The 18,361-nt window shown below is 53.3% G+C and overlaps 1 protein-coding gene across 1 annotated transcript; it reads left to right on the forward strand.

Annotated features, from left to right (window-relative positions):
- Positions 1-1,477: 1,477 nt before the first annotated feature.
- On the forward strand, positions 1,478-18,167 carry Iglon5 (IgLON family member 5). The gene is made up of 8 exons (XM_076576784.1): positions 1,478-1,577; positions 10,945-11,023; positions 11,876-12,108; positions 12,949-13,068; positions 14,242-14,376; positions 14,550-14,670; positions 15,185-15,339; positions 16,631-18,167. Exons 1-8 carry the CDS (start codon positions 1,499-1,501, stop codon positions 16,717-16,719), a joined length of 1,011 nt encoding a protein of 336 aa, XP_076432899.1. The 5' UTR covers positions 1,478-1,498; the 3' UTR covers positions 16,720-18,167.
- Positions 18,168-18,361: the final 194 nt, after the last annotated feature.

Raw genomic sequence — 18,361 nt, forward strand, 5'->3', positions numbered from 1 at the left:
AACCTGAAACATTTTATTTTGAGAAAGGATCTCATGTAGCCCAGGCTAGCCTTGAACTTGATATGTAGCCAAGGATGACCTTGAACCCATGATCCCTCCTTCACTTCTCCAGTGGGCAACACCACACCAAAATGAATAAAATGTTATTAAAAATTAAAAGCTTCAGAATTTAGAGTGATTTGAACTTCAGTTCTCCAGATTAGGATGTTGAACCAAAATTAAACTCTTGCTTCCTAAGTTGCCCATGCCAGGCATTTTGTCACAGCAATGAGAACAGTATTTAATAAACAGCAAGCCTGCAATACTTCAAGGAACAGGAAATGGTCCACTGTAGTGCCCAGTGGGTGGAGAACTGACCTGTGTGTCATGTACCCTTCCTGTCCCATGCCATCCTGTCACATCCTGGCTTTACAACTCATTCACCTGCCTACATTAAGAATCCATTAAGGATGGGGCTGCAGATCAACAGTAAACTGTCTGCCTAGGCTCCCCAAGTGAAGAGCTCGGGTGTGGCTCAGTGGTAGAGCCCCTGCCTAGAATCCCCAGTGAGGGGATGAAGGCATGCTCTACGGTACAGCCTCTGCTAGAGTGCCCCATTGAGGGGATGCGGGTTTGCTCAGGGGTAATTCTCTTGCCTGGCAAGGGTTCAATTTAGGGACTCAGTGAATTCTCCTACAACTTATGCCCAAGGAGTGTTACTCCCTGCAGCACAAACATGAAAGGAGAACATCTATTTCCCCCACTGTCTAGCTTAGCTGACTTCATCTCAGAGTTGTGGCTCTTACAATAAAAAAATAATAAAAATATTTATTTACTTGTTTTGTATTGGAGGGTGTTGAATTCCTGAGTCTGAGGGAGAAACCTGAGGTTGGACCTTGTTTATGGGAGGAGGGCTGGAGTCTGGACATCTAGGTGTGAGGGAGGAGGCTGGGCCTTGGACTCCCAGGGTCTGATAGAGGAGGTTGGGGTCTGTGCATCTGGGCCTAAGGAAGGAGGCTGTGGCTTTTGCACCTGGGTCTCCTATGACTAAGGAAGGAGGATCTCCCTTAGTCTGTGCACCTTGGGTCTGAGGGAGGAGGGACAGGACCCGGCTCGGGGGAGGAGGGTTTTGGCTCCTGCAGCAGGAGGCAGTTGGATGAAGTGCATCTCAGGCCCAGGTTCTGGAGACCAGGAGGACGCCTGTGGCCCGGGGGAGGTCGGGGGAGGGGCCGGGCCACAGTAACAAAGGCCTCTCCCTCCAACGAGCAACCCCCCCAGGCCCCGCCTCCGCGGCCCCCCGCCTGCCCTGATTGGCCGGTCTCCCTGCCCGTCAGCGCCACCCCCCTCCCCGGGTCTGCAGCAGCTCCAGCCGCCTCGTCGCGCCCCCCCAGCCCCCTCCCCCCGCCCCCGCCGCCCCCCGGGCCGGTGCAGCCGCAGGCGGGGTCCCCCTTCCCCTCCCCCTCTCCCCCAGGCTCGCGCGCCCCGACCGCCCCCTCCCCTCCCCCTCCGCGCCGCCGCGATGCCCCCCCCTGCGCCCGGGGCCCGGCTCCGGCTCCTCGCCGCCGCCGCCCTGGCCGGCCTGGCCGTCATCAGCCGAGGTACCGCAGCGCCGGGGGCGGGGGGGGCTCGGCGGGGACGCCAGGGTCCCGGGAGGGGGTACAGGGCCAGGGCGGAGGCGGGCAGGGAGGTACCCCTTGAGGGTAGGGGTATGCGGAGGTCTGGAGCCGGAGACCTGGCAGCAGTCCTTGACTGGGCAGGGGGTCCTTGGGTGCATGGATGCGCGGGGTTCAGGGGTGCATGTCCCCATCTGGTCAGCTGCTCCATCACTAGCAAGAGGGTCGCCGACACCTGCTGCTGGCCTGGGGCGGCAGAAATATACAGCTCTAGGTCAGGTAGGGGCTCAGACATTGGGGTGACAGTCCCTGCCTGGGCAGAGTCTCCAAACTGAGTTGGGGTACTAGGCTGGAATGATGCCCCGTGCGTGGAGAGGTCTTGTCTTTGCGTTTTGGAGAGGGTCCCCTGCGCAGTCCTTGCCTGGGGACAGGGCTCTGCGTCTTTAGACGGAGGTGAAGGAGGGAATGTCTTCCCAGGGTCAGCAAGAAACAGGGACAGAATGCCCAAAGACTGAAATAAATCCCAGACCCAGGGAAAACAGAGAAAGGGCTGAAACTCCCTATCCGGGTTTTCCTCTCAGCTGAAAGTGTTGGCATTTGGGGTGTTGCAGTTAATTGGGAGATGGCATTGGGAAGCCAGCAAGTTGGGGTGCTGGGCTAAGGATTCTGATCTAAAGTCTTTAATTGGATGACTATTTGGATGGAGAAATGGACAGGTGAAGGAGTGGAGGGGGGGCTGGAGAAGGTAGGACAGGAGGAATTAATGCAGGGTCTCAAGGGTCTCAACCAGTCCAGTGGACCTGGAGACCCTCTGTAACAGCAGGTGTGAGTCCTGCCTTGAGGATGTGTCTGGACTGTCCCCCCTGCAGGCTTGTCAAGGAGAGTATGGTCAAGGAAAGGACCCTGCGGGCACAGGAGGGAGAGGGATGGGGCAGAAGAGTGAGCTGTGGGTACCCAAGAAGCCGAGAAAGTGTTAAACTGGCGTTTCTACATCACTTCCTCCAGGCCCTGTCCAATCAAGCATCACAGAATCAGGGACATGCTATGCCATCAGGGACCCAACATTATGACCCCAGCTGGCAGCCCCAAGGGAAGCAGCTACTCTGGGCCTCCAGTCATGTCACCCACAGTCACACAAACATCCCAGCATCCCAGCCAAACTGCACCTGCAGACTAGAGTCACATGAACAACCCTGTCCACGCAGGACGCCCACACACAGATCTATTGGGGGAGGGCATGGAATCTGCCAGGAATGGAATGGGCCAGAAAGTCCACCGCTTAGCACAGTACAAGGTTGAGCACTGTCTTACTTGCTGACCTTCTCGCCTGTGGCTTTAGTTTTCTGTTTCTGGTTTATTTATGGGCCCTCCTTGCCAGTCTCTGTTACTTGCTGGTGGCACTCCCTGTCTCCCTGGGCTGTCTTTCCATCCCGGCTGGTTTCAGCATGGTGTGGCACGTCTGATCTCCATTGGGTCCTGTGATGGAGTCCCTCCTCTTTCCTTCCTTCCTCCCTCACTCATACTGTACCCCTGTTCACTTCTGCACCTGTTCCTTCCTCCCCTCACTGTACCTCCTTGAGCCCTGACTCCACCCAACTCTCTTCTTAAGGTACTGTTCCCTTTGTCAATTTGCCTCTCAGAAATCATTACTATGCATGTCTCCTGGGGTCCTCCCCTGGGGGCGGGAGGGGGCGGGGCAGGGCGGGGGCGGTGGGCGGTGGGAGGGCTTGTCTCTGGCGAAGCCATATGACCTTGATCAATGAAAACCTGAGAGTGAGAGAAGATAGAACCCAGTGGGCTGAGCCAAGATAAATCTACCTGTCAGGCAGGTGCCCCATTCATACCCACTGCTACTTTGTGTGTGTGTGTTGGGGGGGCACCTTATTTTGTTAAGTATGCAAAATAGTGTCTTCTTTTTTTTCAAACCATGTTTTTCACAAGGAGCATGTAAGAACCAAGTCCTTGACCCCAACTTCCTCACGTATTTTTCTAGTCAAGAGTCTCACAGATGGGCTGGAGAGATGGCTCAGAGGTTAAGAGCACCGACTGCTCTTCCAGAGGTCCTGAGTTCAATTCCCAGCAACCACATGGTGGCTGACAATCATTTACAATGGGATCTGATGCCCTCTTCTGTCATGAAGATGTACAGGAAGACAGAATACTCACACACATAAATAAATAAATAAATAAATCTTAAAAAAAAAAAAAAAAAAGAGTCTCACAGACTGGCCTTGAATTCAAGGTGATCCTCCGGTCTCAGCCTTCCAAGTGCTATGATTACAGGCATGGGCTTCTCTCTTCTCTCACAGTTTTTTTGTTTGTTTGTTTTTTGGGTGGTTTTTTTTTGTGTGTGTGTGTGGTTTTTGTTTGTTTGTTTTTGGTTGTTTTTGACAGGGTCTTAGTATGTAGCCATAGTTGGCCTGGAAAATGTAGACCACGCTGGCCTTGAACTGAAGGCCATCCTCCTGCCTTTTCTTCCTAGATCCTGGGACTATGGCTGTGTGCTACCCTGCCCAGGTCTCACACACACCTGAGAGAAGCTGATGGATGAGGAGCCAGGCAGCAGAGGGGAATACTTCCTCAGCTTTCTCTCCCTTCCACAAACTCATTCCACACAACTTTCAATGCAGAGCAAAGGAGGCCCGTTGGTTCTTGCTAGTGTTTTCTTCCTAAAACAGAAATAAAGTCAGCCCATTTCTTATTTACACTTAGCAAAACCTCCTTGGCTATGTAACTATAAGCCTACAATTAATCCCCCACCCCAAATCCTTTATGCCAACACCATCCACACATTCACATATTCATTACAAAATGAAGCTTTGCCGGCTGGGGATGTGGCTCAGTTGGTAGAGTGCTTGGTTAGCATGCAGGAGGCCCTGGGTTCGACCCCCAGAGCTGCATAAGCTGGGGCATGGTGGTGCATACCTGTATTCCCTGCATTAGGGAGCAGAGGCAGGAAGATCAGAGGTCCAAGATCAGTCTTTGCTACTGAGCTAGCCTGGGCTATCTGAGATTCTGTCTCAAAACTAACTGCATCAAAAAATTCAACAGAGTGAGTGAGTTGGTGGGGGAAGGGGATACCTCCTGCTCCTGGAGCGGCTGGAGGGGAGAGGGCATGCACACAGCAGCCAGCAACGAAGCCCAGTGCCACCCCCTGACCATTCCATGGCCCTTGCATCCTGTACCAGACTCTGACCCTTGATCCTTTTTTTTCTTTTTTCCTAATACTGCATTTACTTATTTGTATAGTGGGGGTCAGAGGACAACTTGTGGAAGTCAGTTCTCTACTTCCACCATGTGGGTCCAGGGGATTGAACTCAAGTTATCAGACTTAGCAGCCCAAGCTGGTCTGGAACTCAGAGGGTAGTCATGTATTGTCCCACCTTGTGGGTAGCCCAGGCTGGTCTCAAACTTGCAGCAGTTGTCATACCTTAGTGTCCCCAGCACCAGGATCACAACTGTGTGCTACCACACCTGCTTCACTGGCTTAGCAAGTATTGTGTAAACTGACATTCTAGGTACCTGAGAATGTGGTGTGTGTGGTGAGGGCAGGGGGCAGGGAGTGAGCCACACTAAGCACTCCTTCACAGAGCTTACAGGGAAAAGAAGAGAGATCAAGAATCGGCTGAAAACAAAATCCAACAAACAAGTAGATAGGTCATCTCAGGGAGTGTCACATAAAGGGAAGAGGCTAGAAGTGCTTTGGAGGATGAGTTGTCCATTTAAAGAAGGGTGGTCCAGGAAGCCACCTGGGAAGGTGAGAAGAGGGTTAAGGCCTAAAGGAAGAGCGAATCCAGTCTTAGCTTTCCAGGTCCTTTTCCTTTCCAGGTCCCAAGGAAAACGGTGTGTGTAAAGGTCCTGAGGTGTCAGCCTGCAGAAAAGGGTGGCTGATGGGCAGCGCCCAGGCATCACACGAGTGGGGGCCCCAGGCTTCCAAGTGGAGCAAAGGTGTGCCCATCATGCCAGAGACTATTCCTTCTGTAGCCCTTCCCTGGGCAGCCTAAAGGAGCTCCGGGCCCCAGGTAGTAGGATCATACCGTTCCGGCCAGCTCCAGTCCTCACCCAAGGGCCCCAGCTTTGCCCGAGGTTCCTCCAGGATCCCTAAAGATTCTTTCTTCTAATTTCTGGGCACAGAGCTTGTCAGAAATCTCTTCCTCCCTTGACTGTGACCTCTGTATTGATTTATTCTGTTAGTCTAGACTGGAAATCTCACAAGAGCAGGAGCCTGGGAGGAGCCTGTCCTCACAGAATGCCTCCCTTCTAAATCCCTAAGCTCTCTTTCTCAGCTTATTATTTATATTTTTATATATGTTATTACATACCCCCCACAGTCTCACTATATATTTCAAACTGGCCTGGAACTTACTCTGTAGTCCAGGCCGGCTTGGAACTCTGTAGTCAAGCTGGCCTCAAATTTGGGGCAATCCTTCTGCCTCACTTTCCAAGTGCTGCGATTACAGGCATGAGCCACCAAGTCTGACTTTCACAATGTCTCTCTAATCTACCCTATCTCCAGTAAGAGACTTTGTTTTCATTTTCATTTGCCAAGAATGTGCTTTTCGACACAGCCAGCGCTTCTTAGGCTATTTGACATGTCAGGTGCTGAACTAAGCATGACTTTTACTTGTGAACTCTCAAGGCAGTGCTCAGAAAAACTTGCACTGAATTCTTATTCTTTGTTTTCTCCAGATGGGGAAACTATGGCTCAAACCATGGGGATGTGTAGTCAAGACATGGGAGGGTCGACATTGGGCTTCCTAGCCTGGGCTTCTTTGAGATCTGTTACTTGTCTTTAGAACCTTATACTTCCTTTCCATAGACCTCTCTCTGATCTAAGCAAGGCACAGTCCTGGGTCACAAAGACAAACTTCACAGCATGTGGGACTGAAGAGATGGCCCAGTGGGTAAGAGCACTTGCTGCTCTTGCAGAAGACCTGGGTTTGGCTCCCAGCACCCACATGACAGCTCACAGCTGCCTCTAACTCCCGTTCCAGGGAATCCAGCACCCTCTTCTGTTTTCTGTGGATGCTTCTGCATTCACATGGTGCACATAAACCCACACAGGCACACACGTGTACACATAAAGTACAAATAAATGAATATTTTTAATAACACCATCCAGAAACTCCAGGTCAGGTAAGGGAGGCGCTACAGACATCTAACCTGGCCACCTAGAACAGGGTGTGGGGGCTCTCACCTGAGCAGTCAAGAGCTCTTCCTGAATGGGGTATTTATGTTGGAGTCTTGAAGAATGAGAATGAGTGCAAGAGTCACAGGCATCCATTCATATTTATTTAGCCAACAGCTACTTCCAAGAGGACTCCAGTGAGAGCCAGGAGACCCCAGGGACATAGAGCTGAGTCACAATGTCTAGTTTGCAGGAGAGGTGGGTGTCTTCTGTGAATTTAGTTATGATGGAGAGTGCGCAGGCTCTGTGTGAAGGAAGACCAGACTTGGAGTCTGGGAGTGTTCCTAGGAGGGTTTCCACATTGATACCTTAAACATCTTTTAAGGCTTGATGTTGGCCAGGCACTGCACTGGATCATGCTGCAGCCCTGGAGGAGTTCCCACACGTGGCCACAATCGGGAAACTCAGGCAACATGGAGAGGATTCGGGTCCAGTGGAGTTTTAAGATTGTCTTTGGGGCCAGATGTGGTGGCCCATGCCTTTAATCCCAGCATTTGGGAGGCAGAGGCAGGCAGGTCTCTGTAAGTTCAAGACCATCCTGGTTTACATAGTGAACTCCCGGACAGCTAGGACTAGGTAGAGAGACCCTGTCTAAGAAAAGAAAAGAAAACGTAAAAAAGATTGTCTTTGGGTAAATGAATGCCTGCCTGACTTGGTCTCCACGCTCTTTGAGTGAAGCCCAGGCTGCACAGCACCTGAACCCAGGGTCTGGGTGTTGTTTTTAATACACATATGAAGGCCTGTGGTATCCATATTCAGAGACAAGGAGCTAAAGGCCCATTGAGGGACAGGCTCATTGATCAGCATGTCACCTAGGACTGTCCACAAGACCACCTTGATTCTGGGTGACATGACCTGAGCACTGGCGCTGGAGTTCACCTGAGCCACTGGAGAAGAGGGATTTGAGGGAGTAGTGGATGGAGGAGCAGAGAGAGGCACATCTGGGCCCCCGGGGGGCTGGAGGCAGGAGGGGGACACGGGGACTCTGGGACTTGACAGGCAAGCTTTGGTCCCAGGGGCCGCTGGAGCCTTCAGAAGTGGCAGTGCCAGTGTTGAGAAGCGTCCTGTGGCAAGAGGTGCCTCTGTCCCTCTGGAACCTGTGGCTGAGGGCTTTCCTGGGGTGTGGGCCTCCACTCTCTATCTCAGGGCCCCTGTTTGCACATTGAGCCTGTGTGAGTGGGACTGGACATGCCGGGAGGGCTGTCACCTTGGACAGCTCACTGGTCCCCACCTGTCCTCTCTTCAGAGCACTGGGGTAGTGGAGTATGATCTACCCACAGGGGACTTGCAGCAATATCTGTGGGTATCCTATGCTGTCACTACTGTAGGGTGGGGGATCTGGGAACATACAGTGCCCAGGAAACTCCAGCCCTCAATTGGCCAGGGTTGAGGGCCCTGTCTAGGATACTACAAGAGCTTGGCATGCTGCAGGGTGTATCTGTGTTGGCCAGCTTATGAAGGGATGGTGGTATCACACCGGGCTGTGTTCCTGAACTGATCATCACATCACATTCCCTCGCTTCCTTTGGTCTGGATGCATATTTTAATATGTGACTTTTAAACTCACACACACACACACACACACACACACACACACACACACACACACACAGGCGACCATGCATGACCTGGTCAGAGGTGACAGCATGATTTATTAAGATTATTAATTATTAAGATTATTACAGATTCTTAGACAGGGCAGCCCCTGTGTATTGGAGGGGATGTGACAGTGTGGTGGTCTGTCCCCTTAGACAAGTGGTAGCTTTGTGCAAGTGGGACCAGAAGCCTTCCAAAGTGGGTGTAGGGAATGTCTGCTCAGGCTGGCAATGCTGCTTGTCTGCAACCCTGGGTGAGCGGACTTTGCAGCTGTGTGTGGGATGTGAGGCTGCTGTCGGTGGAACCCTGAGGGAGCAGCAGAGTGACTCGGAGCACCAGTGCTGTTTGGCCTTTGGCATCCGTTTGCAGCTGAACGGGTCTATCTGCTTCTGGGAAACGGCTGATTTCTACAAGTGACCTTCTGCTAGGCATGTGTCTGGGGCTGTGGGTGTCCCTCTGACCTGGGCAGTAGCCATGTGTATGACCGGGCTTAGCCTTGGCTTTGTGTTTTTCCTAGGCCCTGGCTGGGTGTGTATGTGTGTACACATCCCGTTGTTACCTGAGCACATGTGACAAAGTCCTCTGCGTGGGCTTCTCACAGAGCAGCAGTGGCTCTGGCCTGCATGACCCCAGGCTGAGAGCCTTCAGGGCTCAGACCCAAATCCCAGGCCTAGCCAGCTTGCTATATCATTCTGTCCTAGCCCCATCCTGAGGGGCTGTTGATTGAGAGGCCCCCAGGGAGTCATTGGCATACCACGGGCAATTAATTCATTAGATTAATTAGCTCCTTTTCCTAGGCTGGGGGCAGGGCAGCCCTCTCAGGGCCCTCCCGCTCCAATCATCCAAGGTCATTCACTCCTTTTAGTGCAGTCTCCTTGCCCCCACTTACCCAGCCCCCACTCCCTGGCCCTGGTCCAGGCTGCTGGCCCCGATCCACAGACTTGAATGGTGGTGCAACCGGGCCGCACTGGTGTGTGCAAGCAGGCCTGTTGTGCACCATGAGCACTGGCATGCCAAGTGTGTCTGGCAGGGGTGTGTGTGTGTGTGTGTGTGTGTGTGTGTGTGTGTGTGTTCAACCACACAGGATGCCTAGAGGTATGCATACAAGCCCGTGTTTAGTATCTGTGATAGCTCCCTCTGTGTGTGTCTGCACATGTATGTCTGAGTTAATGTGTTTATGTGCATCTGTGTGTATGTATGTACAACTGCTCAGATGTTCATGTGTATATTTGTTAAAATATATTTCATGTATGTATGAGTGTCTGTGCATGCATGTGTACTTGTGCTCAACAGTCTGTGTGTATGAATGCGTACAATGTGTTGTTGTGTGTGCAAGTGTGTATGTATATGAATGAGTCCTGAGCACTTGTATGTATACACATGGTACCTGGGTCTTTATGTGAACCTACCTGCATGCTTGTTTATTACATCTATGCATTGTGTGACTTTTCCTGAGGAGACTTGAATAAACATCTCTCAGTGGGGCTGGAGAGATGGCTCAATAATGAAGGCAGCTTCTATTTCTGCAGAGAACCCGAGTTCAGTGCCCAGCACCCACATCAGGCAGCTTACAATAGCGAATAGCCTGTAACTCCAACTCCAAGGGATCCAATGCCCTTTCCAAGGGCACACACCACACATACATATAACCAAAGCAACAACAAAAGAAACGTCTACCCACCCCAGACAGGGCACAAACAACACACTAGAGAAATAATTCTGAAATCCAGGTCTAGTTGGTGGACCAAGAGTTCAAATGGGGTTTTCACAGGAGTGTGGGTGAGAGTGACTCACAGGAACGTGGGCAACGTGCAGGCAGCTACACCATCAAAGAAGAGTTGTCCGTCCCTCCCCCTGTCTCCCCACCCCCCGTCCCCGCCACACCCCAGCGAAATTAACGAGGTTCCTCCTGAGGGGCTTCTATGTGCCACCCCACGAGCTGGCATGACCCGTTCCTGTGTTGCCTCCAGTGCCCTGAGAGCATCCTTCCCACAAGGGACTATTACTTAGTCCAGTCCTGCAAACACCTCCTGTGGTGCTCTGCTATCAAGACAGCAATCTCGTTGTGCCCCAGGGGACAGTGTTCCATAGTATGTAACTGGGAGTCTGTGCACACTAATGTGTCTCTGAACACTTTGCTTTGCATACTCGTGTAGCTGAGTGCTTGGATGTGTCTGCATGTCTGTGTCACTGTGTTTGATATGTGCATATATGTGTCTGGGTGCACAGGTGTCTGTATGGATGTGTCTATGTACACATGCACCAATGTGCATGTATCTCTCTGCATGCACATTTGTCTGTGTGTATGGGCTGCAATTGGGTGTCATCTGCATAAGCACACTGGTCGGCAAGAGTTCCATTTTGTTTATGAGTCAGAAGAGACCCACAGGAAGGGACATGACATATATTGGTCTATTCTGAGTATGTCCACTATGTGTGAATTTCTAAAAACAATGAATTCTTGTAGCAGTGGATGCAGATGCCTGTGTTTGTGTCCGTGAACGGGGTGTTTGCCACAGCTGGCCCCACCCCAGCTGCCAAGGCTGAGCAATCCCCTCCCTTCTGCAGGACTGCTCTCCCAGAGCCTGGAGTTCAGCTCCCCCGCGGACAACTACACAGTGTGTGAAGGTGACAACGCCACCCTCAGGTACACCCCGGTGGGGGCTCGGGCAGCCTGGGCTTCCCAAGGCTACGCCCCTCCACCCACTCTGCATGCACAAGCCTTGATGACATCACCTGCATCTGGAGCCAGCTGTGAGGGGCTGTGGACACTAAGCCCAGCTCGACCTATAGTAGACCTCACTGCCCTCATAAAAGTGAAGATGTGGGGACTACTAGGATTCAAAATCCTGTAGACCATGAGTGCAAGGATGCTGAGTGAAGGTTATCGGTCTCTGGGGCCATCTCCTCACTAGGGTCTCTTCCCCACCTGTGTCATTGCCCCTGTGTTATCTGTCTGTCTGTCAGTCTATCTATCTATCTGTCTGTCTATCTACCTATCTACTATCTATCTATCTATCTATCTATCTATCTATCTATCTATCTATCTATCTATCTATCTATCTAATCTCTCTGTGTGTGTCTGTGTCTCTCTCAAATATTCTTATCGCAATGTCTCGCCCCTCTGTCTCTTCTTCCCCCTTTTTCTCTTTCCAAGTCCCCCCCACTCCTCTCCTCTCCATCTTTGCCTCCTTTCTCGGAGTCTCTGTCCCATCTTTCTTGTGTCCTATCTCTATTTCTCCCCACTTGTCTCTGTTCTTCTCTCTCAGGGTCTTTGCCCCCACTTCCCACCTCCGAGTCCGTCTCCCTCCCTCCCTTCCTCTCTAATACACAGCAGTTCCTCAGAAGGCTGGCTTCCGGGCCTCTCCCCTCTCTGAGGCTTGCTTTACCCTCCTGTAGAGTGGGCTCTGCCCTGTCTGCTTCCCAGGGTCCTGCAGGTGTAGTGGCAGTGGATGGGGAAACCCTTGCCTTCTCTTCTTATCCTCCCCTTCCTCCCCAGCTGCTTCATTGATGAGCACGTGACTCGAGTGGCCTGGCTGAACCGCTCCAACATCCTGTATGCAGGAAACGACCGCTGGACCAGTGACCCCCGGGTGCGGCTGCTCATCAACACACCTGAGGAGTTCTCGATCCTCATCACCCAGGTGGGGCTCGGTGACGAGGGCCTCTACACCTGCTCCTTCCAGACCCGCCACCAGCCCTATACCACTCAGGTCTACCTCATCGTCCATGGTGAGCCCTGTGTGAAGATGAGGACAGGTGGGGAGGGGACAGGAAGACAGGCCTGCAGGACGGTCAGGGCTAGGAGGCACTACTAAACAGCCTGCCCTAGGTACACTTGGCCCACTGCTGGTCACCACCCTGGGATACAAGAGAGTGGAGCATGGGCCACCTCGCCCTTGTGGATTTCACCAGGCTCGAGGTGGGGTGGCACCGCAGTGGTTCTCTAACAAGGCAGTGGGAGAGGTACTCAGCCTCAGCTCTGTGTGTTTGCTGAGCTGTGTTACTGTGACTCCCCGTGACTGGGCACTCAGGAAACACACAAGCCTGGTTGTTTCTCCCTGTTTGCACTTATTTCCCAAGGAGAGGTTCAGGGGGTTCCTAGACATGAGGAAGGAGAGTTAGTGTGCACGCCTCTGGGGGTGAGGAAGGAGGGCTAAAGTCTGGACTCCTGGATCTGATGAGAGAACTGTGGTCTGTACTCCTGGGTGTGGTGGGAAAGAGGAGAGCTGGGGTCTGTACCCCAGGGTCTGAGGAAATAAGATTGAGTCTGAGTATGACTCCTGGGTGGGAGGGAGGGCTGACATCTGGACCCCTTGATCTGAGGGAGGAGAGATGGACTTTGGACTCCTCAGTCCGAGGGTGGGGGGCTGTAGTGTGGAGTCTACACTCATGGGTCTGAGTGAGGAGGGTCTGAGCCCACATCCCTGGGTCTAATGGAGGTGAGCTGGGGTCTGTAATCCTGGGCCTGAGGGAGGAGGGCCAGGCTTTGATCTTGGATCTGAAACAGTGGAGCTTAGGTGTGAGTGGCTAGAAAGGCATCCTCACCCCAGCTCTCTCCTCTGTCTCCAGTTCCTGCCCGCATCGTGAACATCTCCTCACCTGTGGCAGTGAATGAAGGGGGCAATGTGAACCTTCTCTGCCTGGCTGTGGGAAGGCCAGAGCCCACTGTCACGTGGAGACAGCTCCGAGGTGAGGATCCTCCCCTGGCTGTAATCTGAGCCCCTCTGTCCTCCCACATCCCTAGCTGGAGCCCCAGACTCCCTCCCTCTGAACCCCTCTAGCCCTTCTGATGACTTGATTCCTTCCCACCCTGACCCCCATTTCTTAACAGACTCCCATCCCCTTATCTGGTGGCCTCCCACCTAATGTTCAGGCTGGGCTCTTGTCTCCAAGTCACCTGACACTCCCCACCCCAGCTTCCCTCCCCCAGACAGATTCTCCTGACTCAGGCCCCGAGCTAGGCTGCATCTAATGTCCTACCATTCATTCACCTAGCAGTCCTGTACTCTCCTCTGTTGGATGTTGTATAACCTAGCAGTTTGAGTGGTCCCCAGACCTCAGCATCAGCAACTCCTGGGAAGTTTGCAGAAATGCACATTCTCAGGCCCCCGCCCTAGATCCAGAGGCAATCGGGAGCTCCCCTCTCTCTACCTACAACCTGCTTTATGAGCTCCGAGATCCAGTTTCCCTGAAGGTGCCTCCAAGCTGCCTGACATGCCAGGCCGGGATAACACCACTTCCATCCCCAGATAGCCCAGTCTCTGGCTCTTCCTGCATTTTTACAGACCCATAATGACTATCACTGGGTCCCATTCCTTGGATGCCCTGAGAGCAGGAAACCCAACGTAGCCTCATGTCCTTCATCCTGATCCTTGGTGTCTTCTGAACCCTAGCTCCTACTTGCCCTAAGTGCTAAATGACCGTTTGTGACCTCATCTGTTTTTTTAAAAAAAGAGCCCAGGTATCTGGATTACCAGTCTCAATCAGCAGGTCCAGATTCCCTGAACCCCAAGAAACTTCTAGATCTTCCCTCACTGTCTGCCTTTCCTGAATCCTTGAAAACCAAAAGCCAGAACCCGGCTTCACTCCCTACTCCCAAGTGGGTCCCCTGAGCATGACACAAGAGATTCCAGATCCCTAAATCTCTTGCAGCTGAAATCCTAAGCCCCTTTCCACTGGGTTTGAGCCCCCCAGCCCCACCCTCAGCCCCATCCTGCCCCCACAGGACCTTCCCGGCTCCTACTGACCCAGGCACATCAGGCCCTGCTGTGCCCCGCTGATGTGTGTCCGTGTTGTGCCCGTGTTGTCCCGTGTTAAGTGTTTGTGTCCGGCCCCGCACCCCCTTCCCCGCCTCCCCCACAGACGGCTTCACCTCAGAGGGCGAGATTCTGGAAATCTCCGACATCCAGCGGGGCCAGGCCGGGGAATACGAATGCATTACTCACAACGGGGTGAACTCGGCGCCTGACAGCCGCCGTGTGCTAGTCACAGTGAATTGTGAGCACCAAGGGGGCGCAATGGCTCACCCTGGATACCTGGGGAGGAGGGGTCTGCCGCATGAAGCTGGAAGCTCTGTGGGAATTCGGATCTGGGGGGAGGAGGGTGTTGAAATGGGGCCCCCGAAGTCCTCATGCAGCAAGAATGTGCCTCTGTCCCCTATCCCTCTAAAGATCCCCCGACCATCACGGATGTGACCAGCGCGCGCACCGCCCTGGGCCGGGCCGCCCTCCTACGCTGCGAAGCCATGGCGGTGCCGCCTGCAGATTTCCAGTGGTACAAGGATGACAGGCTGTGAGGACTGCACCGGGCAAGGCTGAGGGAAGAGGGGAGGGGAGGGAGGCCCTAGGTCTCGGATCACAGAGCCAGGGTAGAGAACCTGGCAGTGCAAAGGTGCAGAGTCCTGGGTCCTGAGAGTCTAGGGTCCAGTTTCTAGATTACAGGGTCTGTGGGCTCCTGGAAGAAAGGCTACTTCGGGCACCAGTGTAATGAATGCTGGGATTGCCCTCCACGCCACCCCGTGCAAGACGGTCTGGGGTCGAGAGTCAATGCTAAGTGTGGAAGACAAATTTAAGAGACCACCAAGGGCTGAGTTTAATAAGAGACACTGGGGATTAGGGACACATTCTGGGAATGTACTGGAGTGGCCCTGGTGCGTGGAGAGGGGATCCGTAAGGAAGCCTGGGGTCCATAGTAGAGCTCTGGGTCTTTGCGGGGCGGGGGGGGGGGAGCCTGGGTGTTTGTGGGGGAGCTGGGCACTGCACCCCCAAGGGAGGCCAAGACCAACCCTGATCCGGATCTCCCGCAGGCTAAGCAGCGGCTCGGCAGAGGGTTTCAAAGTGCAGACAGAGCGCACCCGCTCCATGCTTCTCTTCGCCAACGTGAGCGCCAGGCACTACGGCAACTACACCTGTCGAGCAGCCAACCGACTGGGAGCGTCCAGCGCCTCCATGCGGCTCCTTCGTGCGTCTGTGCTGGGCGGCGGGGTGGGACAGGGTTGTGGGGGCTGAGCACTGGTGGGGCCCAGACATCAGTGGGTGGGGCAAGGAGGTGAAGATATAGGGATAGCCCCTGGCCCAGAATTTAGGAAACCCCAGCAGTAAAGAAGCTGATTCTCAGGTGGTGTGCACGAAGTTCTAGACTCGAACCCCATCACTATTTAAAGTCAACATAGTGGTGCACCCAGGAAGGGAAGGCAGGAAGTTACATAGTGAGTTCAAGGTCTGGGGACTCATAGGGCCTAGTAGAAAAACAATAAACAAATGGGCTAATAGATGCATATCAAAGAAACAGGTACATGTGCAAAAATACAGACATAATTGGGGGTGGTAGGTTTGAGATAAGATCGCTGGAGAAAGGGGAGCTCTGTGCAAGTCAGCAGGAAGAGGGAACAGCCATTACAAAGACACAGGAAGGAGAGTAGTCTGACAAGGACAGCTGCTCTTAGAGAGCTCAGAGCTTCCCAGCGCTGATCAGAGGCTCTGGACTGACTGCACTGCTCCCGAGGCCACTGACGGCTGTTAAACAGTGAGTGACATGAGGCTGACAAGCCCTTTTTACTGCTCCACGAATCCAGTCTCAGCATCTCAAGCTGTTTGGGGGCAGAGCCTACAGGCTGTTATTGTCTGGGTGCAGAAGTGTGAGCCAAGAGAGAAGCTGGGTCAAAAGTGACTCTGAGCCAGGGACTTGTATTGTGGGGTGTTATCGCAGGTACTCGGGAGGCTAAGGAAAGAGGATTGAAACTAACTTAGTGGGACCCTGTTGTGAAATAGAGAGTAAAGAGAGGTCTAGGATACAGCTTAATATTTGCCTAGAATCCCCCAGTGAGGGGCTGGGGGCGTGGCTCAGTGATAGAGCATTTTCTTATCGTGTGCAAACCATTACCTTCCATCCCCAGTAAAACAAAGTGATTAAAAAAAAAAAAAAAACCCTCACAAACAGTCAAACAAACATAGGCACCCTGAAGTTTCTGGTGCCCTAAGAAGGTGACTGGTAGAAACGCTGACAGAATTTTTAACAGGGAAAAACAAACCCCAAGGATCCAGACTAACCAATTTAAAAAAAAAAATAGAGAAAATCTAGGAGTATATTCAGACCCAGAACAGTTATAGAAGAGGCAGGCCCAAGGAACCCAAACCCCAGAGAGTTCTAATCACAGCAACCCTGGGAAGCTGGAGGGAGAGAGGGCATCCAGGAAAGACCCGCAGGGCCTCCCCATCTCAGCCTCCCTCTGTAACTGTTTCTCTTTTGACAGGCCCAGGATCCCTGGAGAACTCAGCTCCGAGGCCTCCAGGACCCCTGACCCTCCTCTCTGCCCTGGGCTGGCTGTGGTGGAGAATGTAGATGTCACCCAGTCCAGCGCACCTCCCCCTGAAGGGGGCCCCAGGCCAGGAGCAAGAGAAAGGGGGTGAGCAAGCGCCTTGGGTCTCAAGGGGGACAGAAGAGCTCTCAGCCACAGAGGAAGAAAGAAGAAGAGGAGGAGGAAGGTCTTTTAGAGAACCCATCACTGTGAGGGATAACGCAAAATTATGCATCTTTCTACAGCCATTCTCGCCACCCGTTCACGTTTCAATTGTGACCCACCACCCCCAGCCACTCCACACCCCTCTCTTAGCTCAGGCTGTCAACTGGCTCGTGTGTGTGTGTGTGTGTGTGTGTGTGTGTGTGTGTGTGTGTGTGTATGAGTATGAGTCTGCATGTTGTGTACGTGTGTATGTGTGTGAAGGTGTGCTGGGGAGGGAACCAGGAGGCCTCTCTCTCTGGAACCGACTCTCCCATGGCCCCTGCCCATTCCTGCTGCCTCTCTTCCTCTGGCTGGAGGTAGGTATGGGGGCTTCATGGTGGAAGCTTGACAAGAAGATTGCCAGCTTTCCACCTTCCCATATATGCACGAACACCTACCCCTCTCCTCCCTATTGAAGGGGCAGGCAGGGTGGGTGTCAGGTGTCACTCAGCCTTTGTGAATAGGTGGGGATCTTCATTATGGCTTGTTTCTCCCTGCTCTATCACCAGTTGCCTGCAGCCAGAGGCCCTATCACTGGCTCAGTGGCTTGAAACCTCCCTTGTCCCCTGCCCCTCCCCGACCCTGAACTTTCTGGCCCCCTTCCTGGGCCAATCGGTGCTTCCATTCAACTGATGGGCTGGTGGCACTTGTCACCGGTCTATCTCAGTGCTTTGCCCCACCCAGACCCCCAGACTCCCCTTGGCCACAGTGGCACCCTCCAGCTGCCCTGCAGCTGACCCACAAGCATGGGCCCCCTGGCCACCTGCTCCCTCTCCTCTCAACCCATAGTACCTCCAAAGGCTGCTGTGACCACACACACACACACACACACACACACACACACACACGCATGCACACGCATGCACACACACACACACATACACACGCATGCACACGCATGCATACACACACGCACACACACACGCACACCAGCGACTGACCAGCAATAGCTCTCGGCTTCAGCTGCCCCAGAGTCTGTGAGGAGCAGTAATTCCCTCAGAGTAGGCCACTATTATCCACAGAGAAAGCTGACAGGCTCTATGCGTGGGAACACCCCGCCCTGATACACCAGGCCTCACAGAGTTGGAAAGAGAGGAGACACACAGACATCTGGAATCCAGGCAGAGGCACCATGCCACCAGCCCTAGCTTCCACACACCCAAAACCATACCACTCAGAGCCTGGTGAAGATGAGGGCAGAGAGGGGCAGGGAGGCAAGGGGCAGTGACTGTACCTCAGACGGGGGCGTGGGCCCCATCCCACATTGTCTTCCATTCCCAGGGTCCGGGATGGGGTGGGGAGGGGGAGGGATACCTGGGGAGGTGGGAGGGGGGCCCTGGGGGCCGTGTGTTCCAATTCATGGGGAGTGTTGAGACCACCACACCAATAAACGCCTTTTTCCAAAGTCCCCGCCTGTGGAAATCAGTGTTGTTGAGGATTTGGGCAAGTGGATGGCAAAGGAGGTGTAGCCATTTGGTAAAG

This window comes from Peromyscus maniculatus, chromosome 1, assembly GCF_049852395.1.
Source record: "Peromyscus maniculatus bairdii isolate BWxNUB_F1_BW_parent chromosome 1, HU_Pman_BW_mat_3.1, whole genome shotgun sequence".
NCBI classification, from domain to species: Eukaryota; Metazoa; Chordata; class Mammalia; order Rodentia; family Cricetidae; genus Peromyscus; species Peromyscus maniculatus.